This window comes from Peromyscus eremicus, chromosome 4, assembly GCF_949786415.1.
Source record: "Peromyscus eremicus chromosome 4, PerEre_H2_v1, whole genome shotgun sequence".
Taxonomy (NCBI): domain Eukaryota; kingdom Metazoa; phylum Chordata; class Mammalia; order Rodentia; family Cricetidae; genus Peromyscus; species Peromyscus eremicus.
In genome coordinates, this window is record NC_081419.1 from 17,408,551 (window position 1) to 17,430,762 (window position 22,212).

The following is a 22,212-nucleotide window of genomic DNA, read 5'->3' on the forward strand; positions in this document are numbered from 1 at the left end:
GTCAAGCTTTGTGGGCCATATTAGAGCTCACTCCAATCTTCCTGGTCCTTTAGCTGAGGGTAATGAGAAATGGAAAGATCCCTGCTCGGGATTGTGGAAGGGTCCCAATCCTGTGTTAATATGGGGTCGAGGACATGTTTGTGTTTTTTCACAAGAGGAGAATGAAGCTCGGTGATTACCGGAGCGTTTCCTAAGGAGAGTGGAACTAAGGAAGGTCAGCTCCAACGACGTTCCTACAAAGGAACCAGAATGAAAGTGGCTCAATTAGTGTTTCTGAGGTTTTGTCACTGGTTAATGCAAACAGTGAGGAAATAGAGTTCGGAGCTGTGCTGCTTTTGGCTTTACTAGCTCCTTTGGAAAAATACTTTATATCACCTAATAACTGTGCGATATTTGGCAAAGAGCTTACAGCAGCTAAATACGGTAATTTCACCGTCAGCGTGAAGGGAAGTTTTTCGGTAGAACAAACCAAGAGTACTGCTATAATAGAAATGTTTGTCTGAATTGAAGTACTTAGGGGAACTATTATGAATTTGGGTGAAGGGACAGCCTCTAGTTAAAAACCGTCTACCGCTGACAGTGCATCTCTGCCGGTCCGGAACGGCTGAGAGAACTGGCAACTTTGGAGTGTGGCATCATCCTGGGAAGGTTACAGTCCCCTAGCAACAACTATCACAATTCTATAACAACAACACTCACTAAATCCCAGTGCTTTATAACAAAGCTGACTATAAACTCTAAACTTTAGAAATGATGTACATACTTCCTGTCTAGTTAAGAGAATCTGTCTAATAGAGATAGTACTAATAATTAAGAGTAAGAAATAGAAAAAGATGAAAATAAGATATGTGAGTTTGTAAAAATTATCTTGTTAGATCTGTGTTAAGAAATCTTTAGGTGTTTGCTAAGTTAAATATATGCTAATGGTAGCCCTGTATAAGTTTGTAAAATAGATCTATAGAGTTCCTTTAAGAAAATAAGCTTGCAAGAAATATCTAAGGTAGTCTAAGACGTGTAGAAATAAGCTTGTAAGAAGTAAAGATACTAATTGTAAATATAAGTTTAAATAAGAAATATGATAAGTATATAAGAAGAAATATATTTGCTAAAGTAGTTCTATAGTTTCCTTAAGGAGTATAAATAAGTAGATGTTAATGTGTTATATGTGAGTTTGTAAAAACACGTAAATGTTGAATGTGAATCTAAATGCAAAAAATGTTATATGTGAGTTTGTAAAGTGTAAATGTTAAGTGTGAGTCTATTTTTAATGTATATGGTGAAAGAACCTGAGACACAGAAGGTAGTGTCCTAGTAGACTGCAAAGCAGGCAGTCTGAGCGGTTTTTCAAAAGCTCCAAAAGCCGCTAAGAAGCTAAGAATGGCGGACGCCAGAACCAGCACAAGGCATCCGCAGCTGAGATCCGTGGAAAATCGACGCAACACAGAAAAACCTGAGCTAACATCAAAAAATGGTGCAGTTTAGACTACTACTGTACCTGAAAAGGTCGGTCTGTGAGAACAAAAGTTGCAGAGACGCTTGTTTGAAGTAAAATTGTTAACGGCAAAAAGTTTTGGTTGAAAACCATCTCTTCATATTTGGAAGTGAAAGCCTGATACTAGAATTTATTTCTTGTTTGAACTTTTTGAACTTAAAATGAGATAAAACTACAAAGATTTTGGTTATGGATTTCTTCATATTTGGAAGGCTCGTACCAGAATTTATCATTTGAATTTTGGGACTTAAGAAATGAAATGAACAATAGAGATTTCATTGCAATGGGACAATTTTGAGTTTATTCATAAAAAAAAGGAACTGTTTAAATGAAGAAATTTATTATTTCTACCTAGAGTCAAGATGTGTATGCATATATGCTTTATTAATTGGTGATTCATGTATTCTGTGTTAAAAATGCAATTGTTTTGTGGAACTGTTTATGTAAAATGGAATTACATACAGAACTGGTTTTGTGTTACAAACAGAACTGTTTAAATTGAAAAGTTTGGGTTTTCTAACTAGGCTTGAGATTTTGCCTAAATTATAAAGAAAAGGGGGAGAGTTAATATTCCTTAGTCTAATTTCAAAAGTTGTTTGAGTGGATTAATGTCATGTTTTTGTTAGTAAGAAATGCAAATGGGGTATATTAAGAGACTGCTTTTAAAGTGTAAAGAGTTTTATTAAGAAACTGCTTTTGGATGTTTTGCTAAGTTTTCAAAGTGTTAATGGTTAGATTGAGAAGATTGCTTTTCAATATGGGTTTGTAGGAATTATATATGTTTGGATTCCTCTAACTAGGTTTGAGATTTTGTTTAAAAAATTATAAAGAAAAGGAGGAGTTATGAGATTGAATTATGTTTGCAGAAACCTATTGATATTAATGCACCCTGGTTTTGTGGAGTTAAGGAATATTTAAGTTTGATGTGAATACATTGAAGTTTTTCCTATGTTCTGTTAGCAAGAAAATTCAAATGATTGAGTTAAAGTTGTAAGGCGGAGAAAATTGTTAACTATATATAGCACCATATATGCTAATTCAAATGGTTCTGTTAAGAGTTTGCTTTGAGTTGTAAGACTGAGAGAATTGTGGCTATGTATAGCAATGTTTATGTTAACCTGTTAATGGTAATGATGAAGCTAAGGGATTCTTTAAGTTTGTAGTTGCCTTAAGAGTTTTTGGCTTAGAAAGGGCTTGAGGCAGCTAAGACTGCTGTAGTCACCTTGGACCTAATTCAAAAGAGAAATGCCATCTACATCATCCTCTACTCCCATACTGGGAGGTGTAACAGCTATGGAGATTGCTGTAAGCCATTATAGTTATTTTTTTATATATTAAGAAAGGGGGACCTGTGGGAGCCCATTCTCGGGTTCCTCGTGGCTTTACTCAGCAGGTCCTCATAGAGGATGATTAGACCACGGGCCTGAGTGCAGGTGTCTGGGATGGTCTGCACTTGGCTGTGCTGGGGGAGGAGGTCTTTTGCTCCACCCCTTGGCGTCTCTATAAAAACCCTGGGACAGAGACAGTCGGGGCCCGTTGGAATAGGTTCCAGGCCCTCTCGAGGCTATCCTTTATTTTCTATCTGTTTCTCTCCGCGATATTCTCCGCAATAAATCCTTCTATCTAATATTTCCTGCTGCTCGCACTCAAGAAAACTCTGGGAACTGTGGGGGTGGTTGGGTAAACGCCCCACACCAGCACAGCCAAGCAGAAGACCTGCAAGCTCTCCTAAGAGGGCCCTTTCTTGTGTCTGTTTCAAGTGCTGTTGGAGGCACTGTGCTCCCCCTAAGCTGAAACCAGAGAATGAAGAGCAGCATGCTGAGGATGCACACGGGCGCTGGAGAGAGCCAGGTAGGAAGTTCAGATGGCTGTGTGCCATGGGAAGCTGTGTTCATATCACAGGCTGAAACTAGGTGCAAAGTGTTCCTGTGTCTGCAGATGATGACTGGGGAGGAGGGGGCATGGCACACCCTTCTCACATCACCTGGACCCTGAGGACTGAGAAAGGATTCTGGGAGGCGGGTCTGACAGACTCATGATCCTCCTGACTCTCCCTTGTAGGTAGGTTCATGATGGCTGGTGGTGCCACAATTGTGCCAGTAAAGTGAAGCACTCTGTGGGACCAGAAGTCCTTTAAACAAGGATCCACGGAGTGCTGTGATCATTAGGAAAGCAGGCCTCAGAGGACCTTCCATGCACAGTGTGATCGTCATTCCAGCTACCTGTCTCTGTCTCCAGGTGTACCTGTGAGCCATTAGAAGAGACATCGGCACCGGAAGCGGAGGAGGACCCCAGAGGGCCTGCCCAGTTTGTATGTGTTCACGATGAATATTGCTGACCAGGTTGGAGCCAGACACAGAGGGACGAGTTTGCAGGGAGTGTCCATCTTGTGCTCATTTGGGAAGGTAGAGTGTGTGAGAACAGGTGAGTCCATTAGTTATGGTGCAGCTCTCAGCACCATCCTGAACTACTAGACAGCTTGCATCCCGTCCCCACCAGATCCAGACACCTTCACAACTCACCCTAGCACTTACTGGTGAACTGCTTGTTGCTTTGCAACCTGAGTCATATAGATGCACTCTTCTGTACTCTGTATCTGAACAGACAGGGACACACACACACACACACACACACACACACACACACACACACACTCACAAACATACTTCTCCCAATGTACCTCATGCACAGTTGACACTAGTGAAGTTTGCTTGAACTGGAGAGGACTCCTATTCAAGCAAGATAATTTCATATTTCATGTGATTTCCCTCCTGGAAATGCCTCAAATCCCTCTAACTCAGCTTGTTCCTGTCTCTACCCCCAACGCAATCACTTACCACCCTGCTCTACTGCTTCGCAGGAGTCATATGAAGCCAACACATGCCATGGTGCACATTTTGCCCCAGGGCATCCGGTCATGTGCAAGGTAAGGCCCACCAGCTGTGCTTTGAGTGGAAGCAAGGTGAAGTCTGGAGTGTTTGACAGTTGGATTCAGAGATGGAGCTGGTTCCAAGCGTGATCGTGGATAGAATCTGTTGATGGAAAAACAATGGCAACCCCCGGCCTGACAGTGCGGGTGTTCCTCTGGGTGGCTCATGGTCTCCTGCCATATTTCCACCTCCTAAGATAACTCAGAGACACTTAAAGGGATTTAAGGGGTCAGATTCACACCCCTCCTTAGGCCCACACTCTAGTACACCCCAAGACCACACTTTAGTACACCCCAAGACCACACTCTACTACACCCCAAGATACTATTTTCAATAGTATCTCACACAAAGATCCCAGCCGTTTTCTTTCTGACATCCTGTAGGGACATTACCGTTGCTGAGGCTTTGTGTCCCCAGGCAGCAGGCTGGGAAAGTCCTTTGCTGCCTGTATGACCCTATGCTGGGGCTACCAAAGAGACTCCTGGGACTACACTCAGCAAGGGACATTTTCAACTGGATGGTGCTTAGAGCAGGAGATGCCACTAAAGCCCTAACACACTGGATGGAAGAGGGACACACAGGTGATGCTCCTCTGCTCAGGCCATGGGGAAGAGGTGATTGGTTACAGGGTGATGGACAACTAAACATTTTGTAATCTTATCAAAATGTCTTGTTTTCAGGTCTCCTTGATAAAAGAGGCTTCTTCTGATTGACAGAGAAGTTGGGCCAGAGACTCTCAAGCAGATGGACTAAAGAGGAACAAGGGAAAATGTCTACTGATCCAGGTAACACCCAGGCCCTTGTACTAACCCCTGGTTTAGGGAGAACAGTGGCTGAGGCAGCTCAGAGACTTACCTTACTGAGGGTGATGCCTCTCTGTACTGGCAGGAGCCACGTGAGGGTGAGGTGCTGCTCAAGTCCCCTCCATCTACTCTATGGAGTCAGCTGTTGTTACTGTTTTCTTGGTCACCTAGGCAGGGACACCACTTCTCCATCAGAAGTACTGCCGGCTGCAAGAGACAGACATAGAAAACACTGACAGTAATTTGAGAGCTTTTTAGAGTGGGGCTCCTTTTAGAGAGTGACATCAACCAATACCTAGAGAACTGAACCATGAAGACAGTCTCTAAGGAAAGGTCCTAGATAGTGAGAGCTGAGGGATTGATGACTTTATGCCTTGTGTATCCAGGTGAAGATCAGCCATGGAGGATATGCTCAGAGAGCTGGGCATAAGATTGCTCTGCAGAAGTGTTACCAAGAAAGACAGGCACCAGACAAAAAGATATACGACACAAATATCTGAATAAAGAGACTGTTTTCTTGCTATAATAAATTCCTTTGTATATTTGAACCACATGCTCTGGTGTCCTGATTTATATCTATATAAACATTCTGATAGTGAATTGGTCAGCATGTCTGTCTTCTGAATGCACCCTTTCTCCCTGTGGTGAGAGCAACCCTCATTCTCCATGATGTACTTTGGTCTTCATTCTGTGCATTAGATCTCTGCCCTCTTCCTCCTACATACTGCCTAGTCTGCATCCTGGAAACATCTCTCCATCCCGCTATTATCACTAATGGAGAATTTTGGTTTTGGCTCCACATATGAAGTATTTCTCTCTTTTAAGGGTAATTTTTCTTGGCATAATGTCCTTCAGGTGCACTCAAGTTGACCACAAGTCTCAGTATCAATCTCTTCTTTCTTTTTCTTAGTCAGGGTCTTACTGTGTAACCTAGGTTGACCTACAACTCCTGATACTCCCGTTCAGAATCCTGGGTACTGGGGTGACAGGTTTGTACCTCCTGAATTATAAGGCCTAATCACATTCTTCTTAGACAGACATGTGGATGTAGGCTAGACATATTGTTAAAGGATTAGGTTTTGATTCATTTTGAAATACTTCCATCTTTCTCTGCAGTTGTCCTATCTCAGCATCATCAAAAAATTCTTATATTTGGGTGTGGAAATGCTCACAAGGGCCCTGACTCCTAATCACAAGGCACTGCCTTTGTGTAGCCTATAACCTGCTTCCCTCCTCAACTTGTATTTCTGCCCTGCCATTCACATCCTGTTGAGGGGGCAGAGTTTTCTTCAAGGGACAAGGGCCTGTGAACTAGAGACTGAGAGGTTTCCAAAATGTCAGAAGTCCTGGCCCCCTGCAACCAAATCACTGTCAGAAGAAACTCAAAAAGCAGCTCACTTCTCTTCCTGTGGAGACACAGACAGCATGGGCCATCTGGCAGGTCTGGTTTTGGTTTCATGAGGGGTCCTGTACTGTGCTGTATCAGTTCACCCCTTGCTGCACGCTGGTTAACTCCATAGCCTGGTTGTCAGGAACAGGTCTTGGGTACATGGGGCAGTACAGAGGACTCTTTGGCATCCTGACCTCCTTTCCTTTGTTATGTCCAGAATGTTGAGATGACTGGATCACAGGGCAGACATGATTTCAGACTTTGAGAAATCTCCACACTGTGTCTCAGGATGATTGAATCAATGTTTGCCCTGCCAACAATGTCCAAGGTTGTTTAATTCACACAAAGGCAAATTTTTTTTGTCATTTGATAATATCCAGACTAGTTCATATGGTGACATTTATGACAACTCATTTATCAATGGTTGGCCATATCTCCTGGATGAATGGAGTTTAATTCACAAAGTTCTAACCTATGTCTCTTCCTTGGAGAGTTTTCCCTACTTTTCCAATAGTAATTCCAGAGTATCAGGTCTTACATGAAGGTAGCTGATCCATTTGGAGTTGATTTTTATGCAGGCAGAGAGATAAAGATCTAGTTCACTCTTCCACATCAAATGCCCAGTTATTTATAGCACCATTAGAGGTCTACATAGAAAGTTGCAGGCCAATCTGTGATAAGTAGGGAGATTATATCTATAAATAATTAGATAGATAGATAGATAGACAGACAGATAGATAGACAGATAGATAGACAGATAGATAGATATACAGACAGACAGACAAGTGAAAGAAAATGCAAAAGGTAGATACAGGAATTTTCCCAGGTGCCTGCTCAGAGATGATTCCTTCCAGAGTCAAGGGGAAGACACTATGTCCACCATGGAGTTATCTGAAGGAAAAGAATCTATTTACAACATGCTCTTTTGTCCATTCACTTTATTTATCTAAGACAAAATTCTGTCTATACAGCTTCAGTTCTGTCCTGAACTCTCTGTCCCTTCTTTTTCTGTCCTCTCATAGTTTTAGTAAGGATGGATGTCCAATTCCCGGCACCCACACAAGGTGACTCACAGACAACTGGTGTAATTTCAGCTCCATGTGTTCAACACCTCTGGTCTCCATAGGTGCCTTCATTCACATGTACACACCCACTAGACACACATGTAAGTGTAAGGGAGGGAACAGTAAAACCCTGAACAAGGCCACTTCCCAGGTGGAAAGGTGGTTTCTTTCGGGACTTCAAAGCTGCCATGGGTACTTCTTGGGGACAAAAAGAAGCAAAAATCATTTGGAGGAGTCCAAAGCTGACATGACTACCCCTTGGGAGGCCGAGGACAGCAGAATGGTAAGGAAAGTCATGCCAATTTTAAAGAAGTGGGGGAAGTATGCAGCCCAAAAGAGCCTGGTGAGGAGGTTTGAGAGCCACAAGAGACCAGCAGCCAGCATGGAACTTTGGTATGTCATGGGTATGTGCTAATAGGGACCTAGATTCCTCATTTGCTGAGGTAGGGAGAGATAGCTCTTTTTACCAGACAGATACCCATTTCACAGGTTTCCCAGGAGTGCTGAGTGTACACATCAGTAATCCTCTGTTGAACCTGTCAAGAGTCTAGGCAGAGCTGAGCCCAGACTGTCATTTAGGACATTGTCAGTGGCACTGCAATTGGAGGCAGGTTAGGACTTAACATTCCAACATTTTGCTGATGATAGGGGCTGATTGTAATTATCATCTGACAACTTTAAGCTGAATTGGGATGTTGTAGGGGTTCCAGGAAGGCTGGGAAGTAGGTTAGTCAAAAGTTGAGTGTGAAGAGACAGGCAGGTAGGTAATAGTAGGAGACCCAGGGAAATTTTGTCACAAGTGTCTGGTTTATGGGCCACTGTGTAATGTTGCCAATTTTTTTTTTCTGGAAAAATCCTGCAGAGATAGACAGCAATCATGATTATGTGGCACAAAGAGACTACACCTGGAACCAACTTCAAATGTGGCAACACTTACACCTTGGCAGAAAACTGCCCCACACTTCACCTGATGCCAGGCCCTTCTCAAACTGTGAACAAACAACACTGGAGGGTCGACTACCCCTCTCTGCCTTGTCAAGGTAGGTCAGGTCCTAAGGCTTTAGTGGAGTCTCTGAGTCCAAGGAAGAAAGAGACTTCAGGAGACAGGCAAAGGGAGGGGTGGGAGGAGTCAGGGGCCTAAGAGAGACCCAAAGGAGAGCACTGCAAAGAAGTCAGCCCCTGGAGGATGTAGTTTGTGAGTCAGCTCATGGAAGTCCTTAATCCTCTCTTTCACTTGGCCAGACTGCCTCACACAGAACATTCTGCATCAGTAGATAAAAACCCTACCACTGAACTATATCCTTAGTCCTTTGTGGAATTCCATCTTTTTTTAAAAAACAAAATAAAATAAGATAAAATGTAACACATCAAAATAGGATAAAACAAAACAAACAGAAAGAAAATTGCATAAGGGAATGAATAAGAATCAGAGACCCAATCTGTGGCATATTCAGGAACCCCATAAAAACCATAAGCAGGAAGCCAAGATATATACACAAAAGACCTATAGCATAAAAAGAGAGAAAAATACATAAATAAACTAAAATTAAAAAATAAGATAATGAAAAAAGAAAGAAAAAATCCATGACATGACATAATGACAAACGGAACTGAGTTTGTTTTCTGTTGGCCATCTATTTCTGGGGATGCAGCCTACCCTTAAGAGTACTTTGTTTCTCCAGTGAAACTCCCTTGGAGGAAACTAAATTTTCATTTGAAAGAGGTTATCAATTGGCGACACCTTCTGGGTTAGTGATGGGGACTTGTGTCCACTTCTCTTTTCAACTCTAGGACCCCATCTGGTACAGATCTATGTGGGCACCCTGGATGCTGTCTTGGTCTCCATGAGTTCATATTTGCTTTAATTATTTTGTTTTCTTGGTGCCCTCTGTACCCAATGCATTTTACACTCTTTCTGCCTATTCTTCAGAGGAGTTCCCTGAGATCTGAGGAGAGGGATCTGATGGAGGCTTCCCTTTTAGGGATGAGAGTTTCAGGATCTCCTTTCTCTACATAATGCTTGGTTGTGGGTCTCTGTATTTGTTCTCATCAGCTACAGAAGGAAGCTTCTCTAATGATGACTGAGCAAGGCACTGATATGTAAGTATAGCAGAATGTCATTAGGAATCACTTTATAGCTATGTTTTTATTATTTAGAGAAGTAGTACTTGGATTTACCCTAGGTTCTTGGGCAATCTTGTCTAAGGTTCTCAGTCATGTAAGCAGTGTTGGGTACAGTTTCCATCTAGTAGAGGAGGCCTTAATCAAATCAGATACTGGTTGGTTACTTGACAAGCTGTGCCCCACCATTGCCCTAGCATATCTTGCAGGTAGGAGATTAGTAAGTCAAAGGTTTTGTGGTTGTGTTAATTGTTTCATTTCTCATTAGTATTGTGGAGAGTATCTTTCTGTACCAAAGATTCCTGCACATAGGGGTTGAGGTTCTATGTATGTCAACTCCTCCATGGTCAGTGAGTTGTGTAGGTGATATCTTCACCAGTGTGGTCTTGCCATAAGTTTGTGGAGAGCAACCTGTAGTCTTGGCAACAGCCTTGGTTGTTTAGAGACTCTTTTTTTTCTTTGTTTGTTTGCTTGTGTTTTTTTTTTACAATTTTTATTTTAAAAAAAGATTTTTCCCCGAGGTATTTTATGTCATGTGTGGCTATTGTAAAGGGTGATGTATCTCTGATTTCCTTCTCAGCCTCTTTGTCAATTGTACATAGGAGGGCTACTGCTTTTTTTTGAGTTGATCTTGTATCCTGCTATGTTGCCGAAGGTGTTTATAAGCTGAATCAGTTTTTTGGTGGAATCTTTGGGGTCACTGAAGTATACTATCATGTCATCTGCAAATAGGGAAAGCTTGACTTCTTCCTTTCCAATTTGTATCCCCTTAATCTCCTTATGTTGTCTTATTGCTCTGGCTAGAACTTCAAGTACTGTATTGAATAAGTATGGGGAGAGCGGACAGCCTTGCCTCGTTCCTGATTTTAGTGGAATTGCTTTGAGTTTCTCTCCATTTAATTTGATGTTGGCTGTTGGCTTGCTGTAAATTGCCTTTATTATGTTTAGGTATGTTCCCTGTATTCCTGATCGCTCCAAGACCTTTATCATGAAGGGGTGTGGGATTTTGTCAAAGGCCTTTTCTGCATCTAGTGAGATGATCATGTGGTTTTTTTCTTTGAGTTTGTTTATATGGTGTATTACATTGACGGACTTTCATTTGTTAAACCACTCTTGCATCCCTGGGATGAAGCCTACTTGATCATGGTGGATAAATGTTTTGATGTGTTCTTGGAGTCTGTTTGCCAGTATTTTATTGACTATTTTTGCATCAATGTTCATGAAGGAGATTGGTCTGTAGTTCTCTTTCTTTGTTGTATCCTTGTTTGGTTTGGGAATCAAGGTAATTGTAGCCTCATAGAAGGAGTTTGGTAATGTTTCTTCTGTTTCTATTGTGTGGAACAACTTACAGAGTATTGGTATTAACTCTTCTTTGAAGATCTGGTAGAATTCTGCACTGAAACCATCTGGTCCTGGGCTTTTTTTTTGCTTGGGAGACTTTTAATGACTGTTTCTATTTCCTTAGGGGTTATTGGACTACTTAAATAGTTTATCTGCTCTTGATTTAACTTATGTATGTGGTACTTATCCAGAAAATTATCCATTTCTTTTAGATTTTCCAGTTTTGTGGAGTAGAGGCTTTTGAAGTATGACCTGATGATTCTCTGGATTTCCTCAATGTCTGTTGTTATATCCCCCTTTTCATTTCTGATTTTGTTGATTTGGATGCTCTCTCTCTGTCTTTTGCTTAGTTTGGATAAAGGCTTTGTAGATGTAACCAACCTTCTTATTAAATAAGAAACACAGAACCAATGCAAAGAAGAAAGCCAAGAGGTCAGAGCTAAGAGCTAAAACCTTACCCTTCCTCCTGCAGTGGTCCTACCTTTCTGAACTAGCTACCCTTGTGTTAAAGTCTTTATATAGTGTTCCTATTCTGCCTTCTCATTGGTTGTAAACCCAACCACATGACCACCTCGTCACGGCCTGTCTGTATAGGCCTCCAGGTTTTCCTTGCTTGGTATTGAGATTAAAGGCATGTGTGTCCAATAATGGCTGTATTCCTGAACGCACAGAGACTTACCCAGCTCTGCCTACCAAGTGCTGGGATTACAAGTGTACGCCACCACTGCCCTGCTTTCCTATGGCTTGCTAATAGCTCTGACCCCCGGGCAACTTTATTTATTAACATACAAATAACATTTTAATACAAATAAAATATCACCATATTTCCCCTTTTCTATTTTAATAAAAAGGAAAAAGAAAAAGCTTATAACTGACATAAGAAAAACTATATACAAAAGTACAATAACTATATACAATATATACAAGTAATAAATACCTAAACAATGTTAGTTCATTTGTATTTGACAAATTCAGAGAAAATAATTCCATTATCTATTCTATTGTATCTAATTCACTTTCTATCCTAATTAATCGTCAACTATAACTAACTAATCTTCAACTCCCTCAGAGACCCAAGAAGGAAATAGTATTAGCTAACAAAAAAAATAAAAACAGGAAGTATATGCAAGCAACTTCCAAAAAATCGTGAGTTGACAGAAACAGCCAGCTGCCTGGACAATCATCTGAGGTTTCTCCGCAGTGTTGGGGCATCATCTTCAGCCTATAGGCTTAGCGTATCTGACAGACTCATTTGTGAAGTAGAATGTACACAAGGTCAACAGTTCAACCTCACATTGGGTGAGAGCAGTCTATATACCAGAAATACCTGAATTCCACTAGTGTCATGTCATGATTCAGGATTTTAAATTGTGGAAATTGTTGATGTTTTTTTAATTCAGCTGTCCATTCTTTTTGGCTATGTGTGTATGTGGCTTCATTTCAGCATCCCGTTCTTCTCCACATCCCTCTATTAAATACCATTCTTCTGTTGAGAGGTGTGAGCTTAATTACTCTTCAAGAATAACTGTTTCAGCTACCTCCCCATTGCACATCAGAAGCCATTGGCCCACTGCCTGTTCAGCTGCCTTCAAGAAAAGGGCACTGTACCTTTCCTGGATTGCGAAGGCCACTTCAGGGATGGTGCCATATTGTCCTGGCCTCAGAAGATGCCTTTTGATAAAGCCATAACCACACTTATTTTGACAAGAATCGGTAGTCCTTTGTTTCGTGTCCTGTCTGACCTGTTTGTCAGCAGTTGATTCGAGGATACTTTGTTGTCCAATGGCTAACTTTTGCTACAATGAAAGTTAACTCCAATTGCAGTTTTTTCAATGCCCATATTTTCTCTGAAGTAGATTGGTACTGTCAGGAGCTGACATGTCTCATAGTCATAACAAAAAAGAAAAATTTTCTAAGTTATTAAAACATTTTAAATGCCATATTCTGTAGATCTCTGAAGGGTTTGAAGATAACCTGTCTATCTAAAATATATCTACTCAATCTTGAAAACATACCTAATATAACTACAAGTTCTATTATAATGTCTAACTACTAACTTTCATTTCTTTATATCCTAATAGTTGTTAATAACAACATTCAAGGATCAGAAAATTGCATTACATTGTTAAATGAACGGTACAATTAGAAATATACATATAGCATTTTCTAACAGTATCAATTTCAATATATATAATTTGTACACAATATAAAACAATCCAATCCAATGTAAAGTATTTACATTTTTCTTTTCTTTTCTTTCTTTTTTTTTTAAATAAGAACCTTAAATCTAATCTCCTTTGCTTAGCCCTTTTCCTCACCCTTGACAACAACTTGTAACCAACCCCCCTAATCAATGAAAATTATCCCAGACTCAAAACCCATTAAAAGACCTAAAAGACCAAAAAAACCAACTGCCCCACACCACCTCTTTAGGAATGTGGGCGTCGTATTCTTGAAATTGCTTCCTTCTGGGTATGGGCGAAGTTATCTTTATCCTGAAAGAAAAATTTTAGGTTAATTGTCAAATTCTAGGAAAGGTAACTATATCCTTCGTTATCCAGTCTGTGTATAATGCCAAAGTTCAGGGTTTATCTCAAATCCTTATTCAAGTAGTCTTTGAGACTGGATCATCTCAGCTAGCTCTCTCAAAATTGCTCTGAGCACTTTGTAGTTCAAAGTTGATCTGTAGATGATGTTTGTCAGCTTAATGATGTTATTATTGTCCACGTGGAATTGTTGTTGTTGTGGGGCCCCATTTTCTTCCTGGAGACTTCAGTTGATGTTAGGCCTGACCGTGATTTCCTGCAAAAAACTGATAAGAAACTCAAACACAAAGACTGTATATGTGGCTTTTTAGAATTAGTTAGTACTCTATATGACCATTTATATCTTAACAAAGTTTAAAATGTATATATATCTATATATATTAATCTTGTAGATTTTGATATAAATTTCATACTTTAAGAAAAGTTTAAAGAATCAGAATAGAATCAAAGAGTTGAGATTAGTAATAGAATAGTCCCTTAATTAATTTGGCTTTTCTCCTGTCCCATAGCAGAAGATGGCTCTTTTCTTCTGGCATGATACAGGGAGTTTGCATTTTCCTTTTAACAACATGCTTGAGTTTAAAGAAGGAGAGAGCCATTCTCCAACTCCAAAGTCAGCTTTAAATTTTAATTGAACTGGGACTATTAGAAGTTAAATAGTGTTAAATCTTTAAAGAAAAGCAGAAACAAACATTTAGAAAGACATAAAATTTTTTAGATAACATACCCATACGCCATTTCACTCTGTTTCTTAGGATAGACGATTTGTCCCTTTTCTTCAGTTGTCTCATTTGTCCAGTGTTCTTCAAATTCCTTAACCTTCATTCTCCTAAAAGGCAAAAACAAAAACCTTTCCCCAAGGTTTTTTGGGGATGTTCCTTTTTGGCAAGTTATTATCTAATTAAATGAAAAGGCATATGTTACTGGTGTAAGTTAGTTTAAATTGGATGTTCATGATAGTTGATGAACTATCACCTCCTCTAATTAAGCGGTCTCTCTTGTTCAAATCGAACCTTTATCAATTTTGATGGTACCGACAGCTTATAGTCTCCTGTAGAAATAAAAGCAAAACCTCGTCCCCAATGTAATACATATCCTGGTTTCCATTCTGAGGTCAGCACATCCTTAAAGTATATAGGTTGATTTAATTCTGTAGTTTTTTCTATTATCCAATGTCTCTCTGCAGCTGTTGTTCCTTTCTCACTGGCATTGAGAAAATTCAAAGTTAATAGAGCATTATGTAGTCTATTTCTGGGGGTTTTTGTTACTCCTTTTTGTTTATTTAGCATATCCTTTAGAGTTCTGTTTGATCTTTCTATAACTGCTTGACCTGTAGGATTATGTGGTATACCTGTAATATGGTTTGTATTATAATAAGCAAAAAACTGTTTCATTTTAACAGAGACATATGATGGAGCATTATCAGTTTTGATTTGTGCAGGTATACCCATAATGGCCATAACTTCTAGCAAATGAGTGATTACAGAATCAGCTTTTTCAGAACTCAAAGCAGTTGCCCATTGAAATCCTGAATAAGTATCAATAGTGTGGTGTACATATTTCAATTTTCCAAATTCTGCAAAGTGAAACACGTCCATCTGCCAGATTTCATTCCTCTGAGTACCCTTTGGGTTACATCCTGCTGGTAATGGCGTTTGATTGTAGAAGGAACAAGTAGGACATTTCTTTACTATTTGTTTGGCTTGTTGCCAGGTTATGGAAAAATCCTTTTTTAAACCTTTACTATTTACATGATGTTTTTTATGAAATTCTGAGGCCTCCAGCACATTTCCTATCAATAATTTATCAATCTCATCGTTGCCTTGTGCTAGAGGGCCTGGCAGACCAGTATGGGATCGGATGTGAGTTATATATAAAGGATGGCTCCTTTTTCTGATTGTATCTTGTAATTGAATAAATAATGAAGTTAATTCTGAAGCATCGTGGATAAATTCTGCAGTCTCAATATGTAATACTACTCTTTCAGCATACTGAGAGTCAGTTACTACATTGAGAGGTTCTGAAAAATCCATTAATACCAACAGAATAGCATACAATCCTGATTTTTGAACTGAATTACAAGGACTTTGAACTACTTTACTTAAATTTTCTGATTTGTAACCTGCCTTTCCTTGTTTGTTGGCATCTGTATAAAATGTACGAACTCCAGATATGAGTTTTTTCCTCACAATTCGAGGCAAGATCCAATCAGCTCTCTTTATAAGATCAATTCTATTGCTTTTGGGATATTTCTCCCAAAAAATTACTACAAGCTTTTTGCCAACCTTCATTTTCTATCTATAATTTTTCAATATCCTCCTTAGTTAAAGGTACAACAATTTCTGCTGGGTCTATTCCTGCTAATTGATGAAGTCTCAATTTTCCTTTCCAAATCAAGTCAGAGATTTTTTCCACATAAGTTTTTAATTTTGTATTTGGTTTATTTGGTAAAAATGTCCATTCTAATATAATATCTTCCCTTTGCATTAATATTCCTGTTGGAGAATACCTAGAAGGTAAAATAACCAAAATGCAATCCAGCTTTGGATCAATACGATCTACATGCCCTTCATGTACTTTCTTTTCTACCAAGGCCAATTCTTTCTCAGCTTCAGATGATAATTCTCTTGGACTGTTCAAGTCCTTATCACCTTCTAAGGTTTTAAACAAATTATTCAGTTCATCATTTTTTACCCCAACAATAGTTCTTAGATGAGAAATGTCTCCAAATAATCTTTGAAAGTCATTAAGAGTCTGTAGTCTATCTCTCCTAATTTGCACCTTTTGAGGTCTAATTTTTTGAAGTTCTATTTTATATCCTAAATAATTAATAGAATCTCCCCTTTGTATCTTTTCAGGAGCAATTTGTAATCCCCAGCAAGGCAAAATTTTCTTTACTTCTTCAAACATTCTTTCTAAAGTATCTGCATTTGAGTCAGCTAATAAAATATCATCCATATAATGATACATTATAGATTTAGGAAATTTTTTACGTACCACTTCTCATGGCTGTTTTATAAAATATTGGCACAAAGTTGGGCTATTCAATATTCCCTGTGGGAGAACCCTCCATTGAAATCTTTTAACTGGTTGAGAATTATTATAAGTAGGCACTGTGAAAGCAAATCTTTCTCTGTCTTTTTCTTGTAACGGTATTGAAAAGAAACAGTCTTTTAAATCAATAACTATGAGAGGCCATCCTTTTGGTAACAGAGTAGGCAAAGGAATTCCAGATTGTAAAGAGCCCATTGGCTGAATTACTTTGTCAATTGCTCTAAGGTCTGTTACCATTCTCCATTTACCAGATTTCTTTTTAGTAACAAATACAGGAGAATTCCAAGGGCTGGTTGATTCTTCAATATGATGAGCATTTAACTGTTCTTCCACCAGCTCTTGTAAAGCCTGGAGTTTCTCTGTTGTTAAAGGCCATTGCTGAACCCATACAGGCTTGTCTGTTGACCATTTTAAAGATAGAGCTCTTGGTGTTTTTGGAAAATTATCAGTTGTTGTGCCCTGTTCTTGTATGACATGGATGGCTGGTGAATTATTATTAGAATAATATCTTTTAATATTTCTCTCAGAAACATCCCTGGGATAAATAAATGTGGGGGTTGCTCCCCCACAGTAACCCCAACTAAACATTGTGGGACACACATGGTGTTCTTGAAATTAGGAAGCAACTATTCAGAAGAAAATGGAGTCCCTCAGCTGTAGAAGGAAATGTGACAAAAGGACAATGGGAGTAAATATGTTAAAAGTATTTTATACATGTGCATATGAATGTGAAAGAATAAATTAGGAAAAAAGGCCAAAAGGATAGTTCTCCAAATAAAAGTGCTTGCTTTGCCACGGAAACTACCCAAGTTTAATCTTTGGGACCCATGTAGAAAGCTGGGTGTAGTGGAATGCATCTAATTATCTTATTATTCCTATGATGAGATGGGAGGTGGAGAGAAGAATTAACTTGAAGCTTGCAGGCCAGTAAGCCTGAATTAGGCTACACAACTCTCAATACAAGGAAGACTCTGCCTCAAGGTGGAAGGATAAAACTGACTTCCCCAAAGTCATCATTTGACCTCATATGCATGCTCTTTGGCAAGTGTGCACTGCCATTCACACATACACACACACACACACACATACACACACACACACACACACACACACACACACACACATTGAGTTCACATTGAGGCCACAAATGACATATGCATTGATGGTATTCCAACATAAAAATTCCACAGTGAGAAAGTCTGCAATGATGTTAATGATGTGCTAATAATAGTGTACTTTAGATGCTATAATTCTACTGAGAACTTTAATTTTAGAAAAATAGTAAGAATGAATTAATGAGATGTCTGTCTTGTTAAAGAATTAGCAAACTTAATCTTTAAATAACAGTGATTATACAGTCAACTGTTTCCTATGGATGTGAAGAAAGAATTTAAAGCTAAAAAAATTAAAGAAAATAATATCTTTGGGGCCCAGAGCAAATAAAAACGGTTAACTTGGAAGATCAAGTTCACTATCATGATAGGGCTCAAGGTCAAAATTTTAAAGCAGTGAGAAATTATTCTCACAAAGGAAAGATAGTTGACTCAACCTAAACAGATTGCTTATTAAATTATTCAGAGTCTATAACATAAGAAATGTACATTCGAACTAAGTAAAATTATTAAAGACACAATATAAATTTGTGAAAGCTCAGAATGTCATAAAAAACCACTGGAAGATTTGAAAAATAAATAACCAACGTGTAATGTGCAATAAAAAAGCCAAGATTTTAATAAACAATGGCTTAGACTATGGGCTAAATACATTAAATATAATCTAAAAGAGAATATGTAATGAAAAAACATCTTTGAGAAAATTGCTAACATATACACATACATAGAAATAGAGACTGAGACAGATACAGAAGGAGTGGATCTGAAAACTATGAAAGGAAATTTTGAAACATAGTGTAGAAGTTCAAATGAATACAAGTTCATTGGAGTTTCCTGAAAGCAAGAATAGAATTAATGGGAGAAATGCTGAGAATCTTTAAAACAAAACATGAGAAGAATGTATCAAGGAAGAACCAGAGATGACTCATGACCACCATGATATAGCATGACTATTGATATGAGTTAACTCTAGAACACACAATGTGTCCAGATTGGCAGTTTGGTTATCACTGTATAGTTCCTCTACCTCTTCCACCATTATGCAACAAGTATTCAGTTTGGGCAAAACTGACCCTGTGTTGTTGAAAGAAAATTCTATTAATCTAATGATATTACTGCTATAGTATGTGGCTCAGAATTTGAGCATGTGAACTAAAATGGCCAAGGTGGATAGTCTTTTGTTTATTACTTATTTTTTCTTTGTTTAATTTTTGAGGTGTGCATGTGTGTGTGTGTATGTGCAGGCTCATGGATATATGTACCCAATCTCACAGAGGCCAAAGAGATGACACTAGGTATCCTGTTCCATAATTCTCTGTAGTATTCCTCCAAAGCTAAGTCTGTTACTGAACCTAGAACTAGAGTACAGGCTAACAACCAGTGGTTACAGCCATGTATTTTACCACATTTAGCTTTTGTTTTGTTTTGTGGGTTCTAGGGTCTTGAACTTAATGCTTTTACAGCAAGCATTCTTCCCCCCCTTTTTTTTTTTACTGAAAACAGATTTTTCTCCTTAACATAATATACCCTGATTATGGTTTCCCCTCCTTTTACTTCTCCCAATTCCTTTTCACATCCCCTCCCATCCAGATTCACTCACCTTTTGTCTCTCATTAGAAAAAAATAGGTTCCTAAGGGGGTAATAACAAAATATAACAAAATAAAAGATACAAAACAAAACTATCATATTAGAGTTGGGCAAGACAAACCAACAAAAGGAAAAGAGCCCAAGAGAAGGCACAATAATCAGAGACTCACTCATTCACTCAATCAGGAGCCCCATAAAAGGGCTTAACTGCAAGCCATAACATGACATAGAAGACCTGGTGCAGACCTATGCAGGCCCTGTGCATGCTGCTTCAGTCTCTGTGAGTTCTTATGAGCTTTGATCATGTTGATTTAGAGCTCCTTGTTTTCTTGATGTCCTCCATCCCTTCTACTTCTACACTCTTTCTGCTTCCTCTTCTGAAGGATTCCTGAGCCTTGAGGGGAGGGACTTGATGGCGACATCACATTTATGGATGATTGTTCCAGGTTTCACAATTTCAGCACGTATGCTTGTGAGTCTCTGTATTTTTTCCTACCTGCTGCAAGCTTCTATGGTGATGGATGAGCAAACCACTGATCTGTGAGTGTAGCAGAATGTCATTAAAAGTGATTTTATTTTGTTGTTAACTTTTTTTTTTTTTTATAATAGTAGTATTTGGTTTTCGCCTAGGTCCCTGGTTTCTCTAGACTCTGGTTTTTAGTCACCCAAACAGTACCAGGTATGCGTTTTAGCTTGTGGAGTGTGCCCTAAGGCAAATGAGATATTGGTTGGATATTGCCACAGGCTTTTACCACCATTGTCCTGGTATACCTTGCAAGCAGGACACCAGTGTAGATCAAAGGGTTTGTGGATGCCATGGTGTTTATGGTTCTCTTTTAGTAGAGTGCAGAGTACCTTCCTATACCAACAACACTAGAATTAAGGGTCGGAGGATCTTTGCAGGCACCAGCACAACTTCTCCATGTTCGGTGAGTTGCATTGGTTTTGTTTTCAGCAATTGGGCCTATTATAGCAAGCATTCTTAACCACCATTTTACGGCAAGCTTGACACAAAAAGGATTTTTTTTTATTATAGGTACAAGATATTTGTTAGCAGGACTCGGGAACCTCCCCCAAACTAAAACTTTGTGGGAGATGTGTTTCCTCTACTGTTTAATCACTATGCTACACTGCTTTAGTCATTATTTATGATTAAAAGTATTATGAACTGTATACAACTGAACCATGTTAGAGAAGAAACCAAAAGTATTCTGTAGTTCCACTCAGGAGGAAATAATGGGGGAAACAAAAGCTGAAACTGACAATGATTAAGCTCCAAATTACTGAAACATCCGTACTATGAAATATAACTAAAACCTTTCATAGTCCTTTCTTCCACAGAACTACATAAATTAAATCTAATATTACAGTTGTATCCTGAATCTCTTTACAGAAATGTGACCAGACCTAAGTTCAGTTCATCCAAGTTCAGCTGTATCAAACTATTAATACAAAGTTTTACGTGTGCTTATTTGTATCTGTTGTAAATGCCTCTTGTGATTTTCTTTATGAACAAAAAATCTAAAACATGGTTTTAGTATCCACTTAATGTTCAGTTATATGGGCATGGTATAGTGTTTATGTAATTTTTGTACTCTCTTAGCCTCCAAAGTAATGGTTTCTTGGAAAAGATACTTTGATTTCAGGAAGAGAACCATGAATAAATCATTTTACAGAAGAAGCATGGTGTTGTCTATTTTTTTTTTTTTTTTGCTATAACCAAATGCTAGAGAGTTAGTAATTTCTGAAAACAAAAAATTTATTTCTCACAGCCTTGAGGATGGTCAGTCTAGGAACAAGCTACACAAACTCTGGAAAGCCTACTTCTACGATTATACTTACATGGAAAATCTAAGTACCTGTCTTAGGGTTTGGTTTCTAGGGCTGCGACAAAATCAAAATTCAAGTTGGGGAGGAAAAGGTTTCTTTGACTTACACTTCAGCATTGCTGTTCACCACAGAAGGAAGTCAGGATAAAAACTAAAACAGGCCAGGAGCCTGAAGGCAAGAGATGATGCAGAGGCCACGAAGGGGTGCTGTTTACTAGCCTGTTTCCCCTGGTTTGCTCAGCCAGCTTTTTTTTTTTTTTTTGGTTTTTCAAGACAGTGTTTCTCTGTGTAGCTTTGTGCCTTTCCTGGAACTCACTTTGTAGACCAGGCTGGCCTCGAACTCATAGAGATCCGCTTGTCTCTGCCTCCCGAGTGCTGGGATTAAAGGCATGCGCCACCACCACCCGGCTAGCCTTCTTTCTTATAGAACTCAGGACCAGCAGCCCAGGGATGGCACCACCTACCAGAAGCTGGACCCTCCCCCATTGATCACTAATTGAGTAAATGCCTTACAGCTGGATTTCATGGAAGCCTTTCCTCAACTGTGGCTCCTTCTTCAGTGGTAACTCTAGCTTGTGTCAAATTGACACACAAAACTAGCCAGTACAGTACCCTTTGGGATATGTTATCACATGGAGGTTTCTATTACATGTTATTAAATGCAAACCTCAAGTTCTTGCCTTCGTGATATCTACACCATGATTCCTGGGATCTACAATAATGTTTTTCTCTCTTATATTGCTTTTGCTTTATAACAGCAAAAGGAAAAGTAACTAAGATATTCCATACACTATAAAGAAAACAATTTTTATAGTTCACAAAACACATGAAAATCAATTTACACAATTAAAATCAACAAACAATGCCTGATGTGGAAATAACTATTTCAAATTTAATACATAGTTTTGATGTAAACTTAATCTATAAAATCAAATTATTTAA

At 38.9% G+C, this 22,212-nt stretch overlaps 1 protein-coding gene across 16 annotated transcripts in view; it reads left to right on the forward strand.

The window, feature by feature from the left end:
* The window catches only part of LOC131909083 (sperm motility kinase X-like), a 263,007-nt gene that overhangs the window by 39,891 nt on the left and 200,904 nt on the right, over positions 1-22,212 (forward strand). For 5 of the 16 annotated variants that reach the window (XM_059260377.1, XM_059260379.1, XM_059260378.1 and 2 more), the window contains 3 exons: positions 3,731-5,003; positions 5,103-5,207; positions 5,612-5,773. In XM_059260377.1, coding sequence (XP_059116360.1) covers positions 3,731-3,830 — 100 coding nt within the window. In that variant the 3' untranslated portion in view covers positions 3,831-5,003; positions 5,103-5,207; positions 5,612-5,773. Of the gene's footprint in view, positions 1-3,252; positions 3,344-3,553; positions 3,571-3,730; positions 5,004-5,102; positions 5,208-5,611; positions 5,774-22,212 lie in introns of those variants that run through there. The other 11 variants (XM_059260370.1, XM_059260372.1, XM_059260374.1 and 8 more) reach the window with 10 other exon arrangements.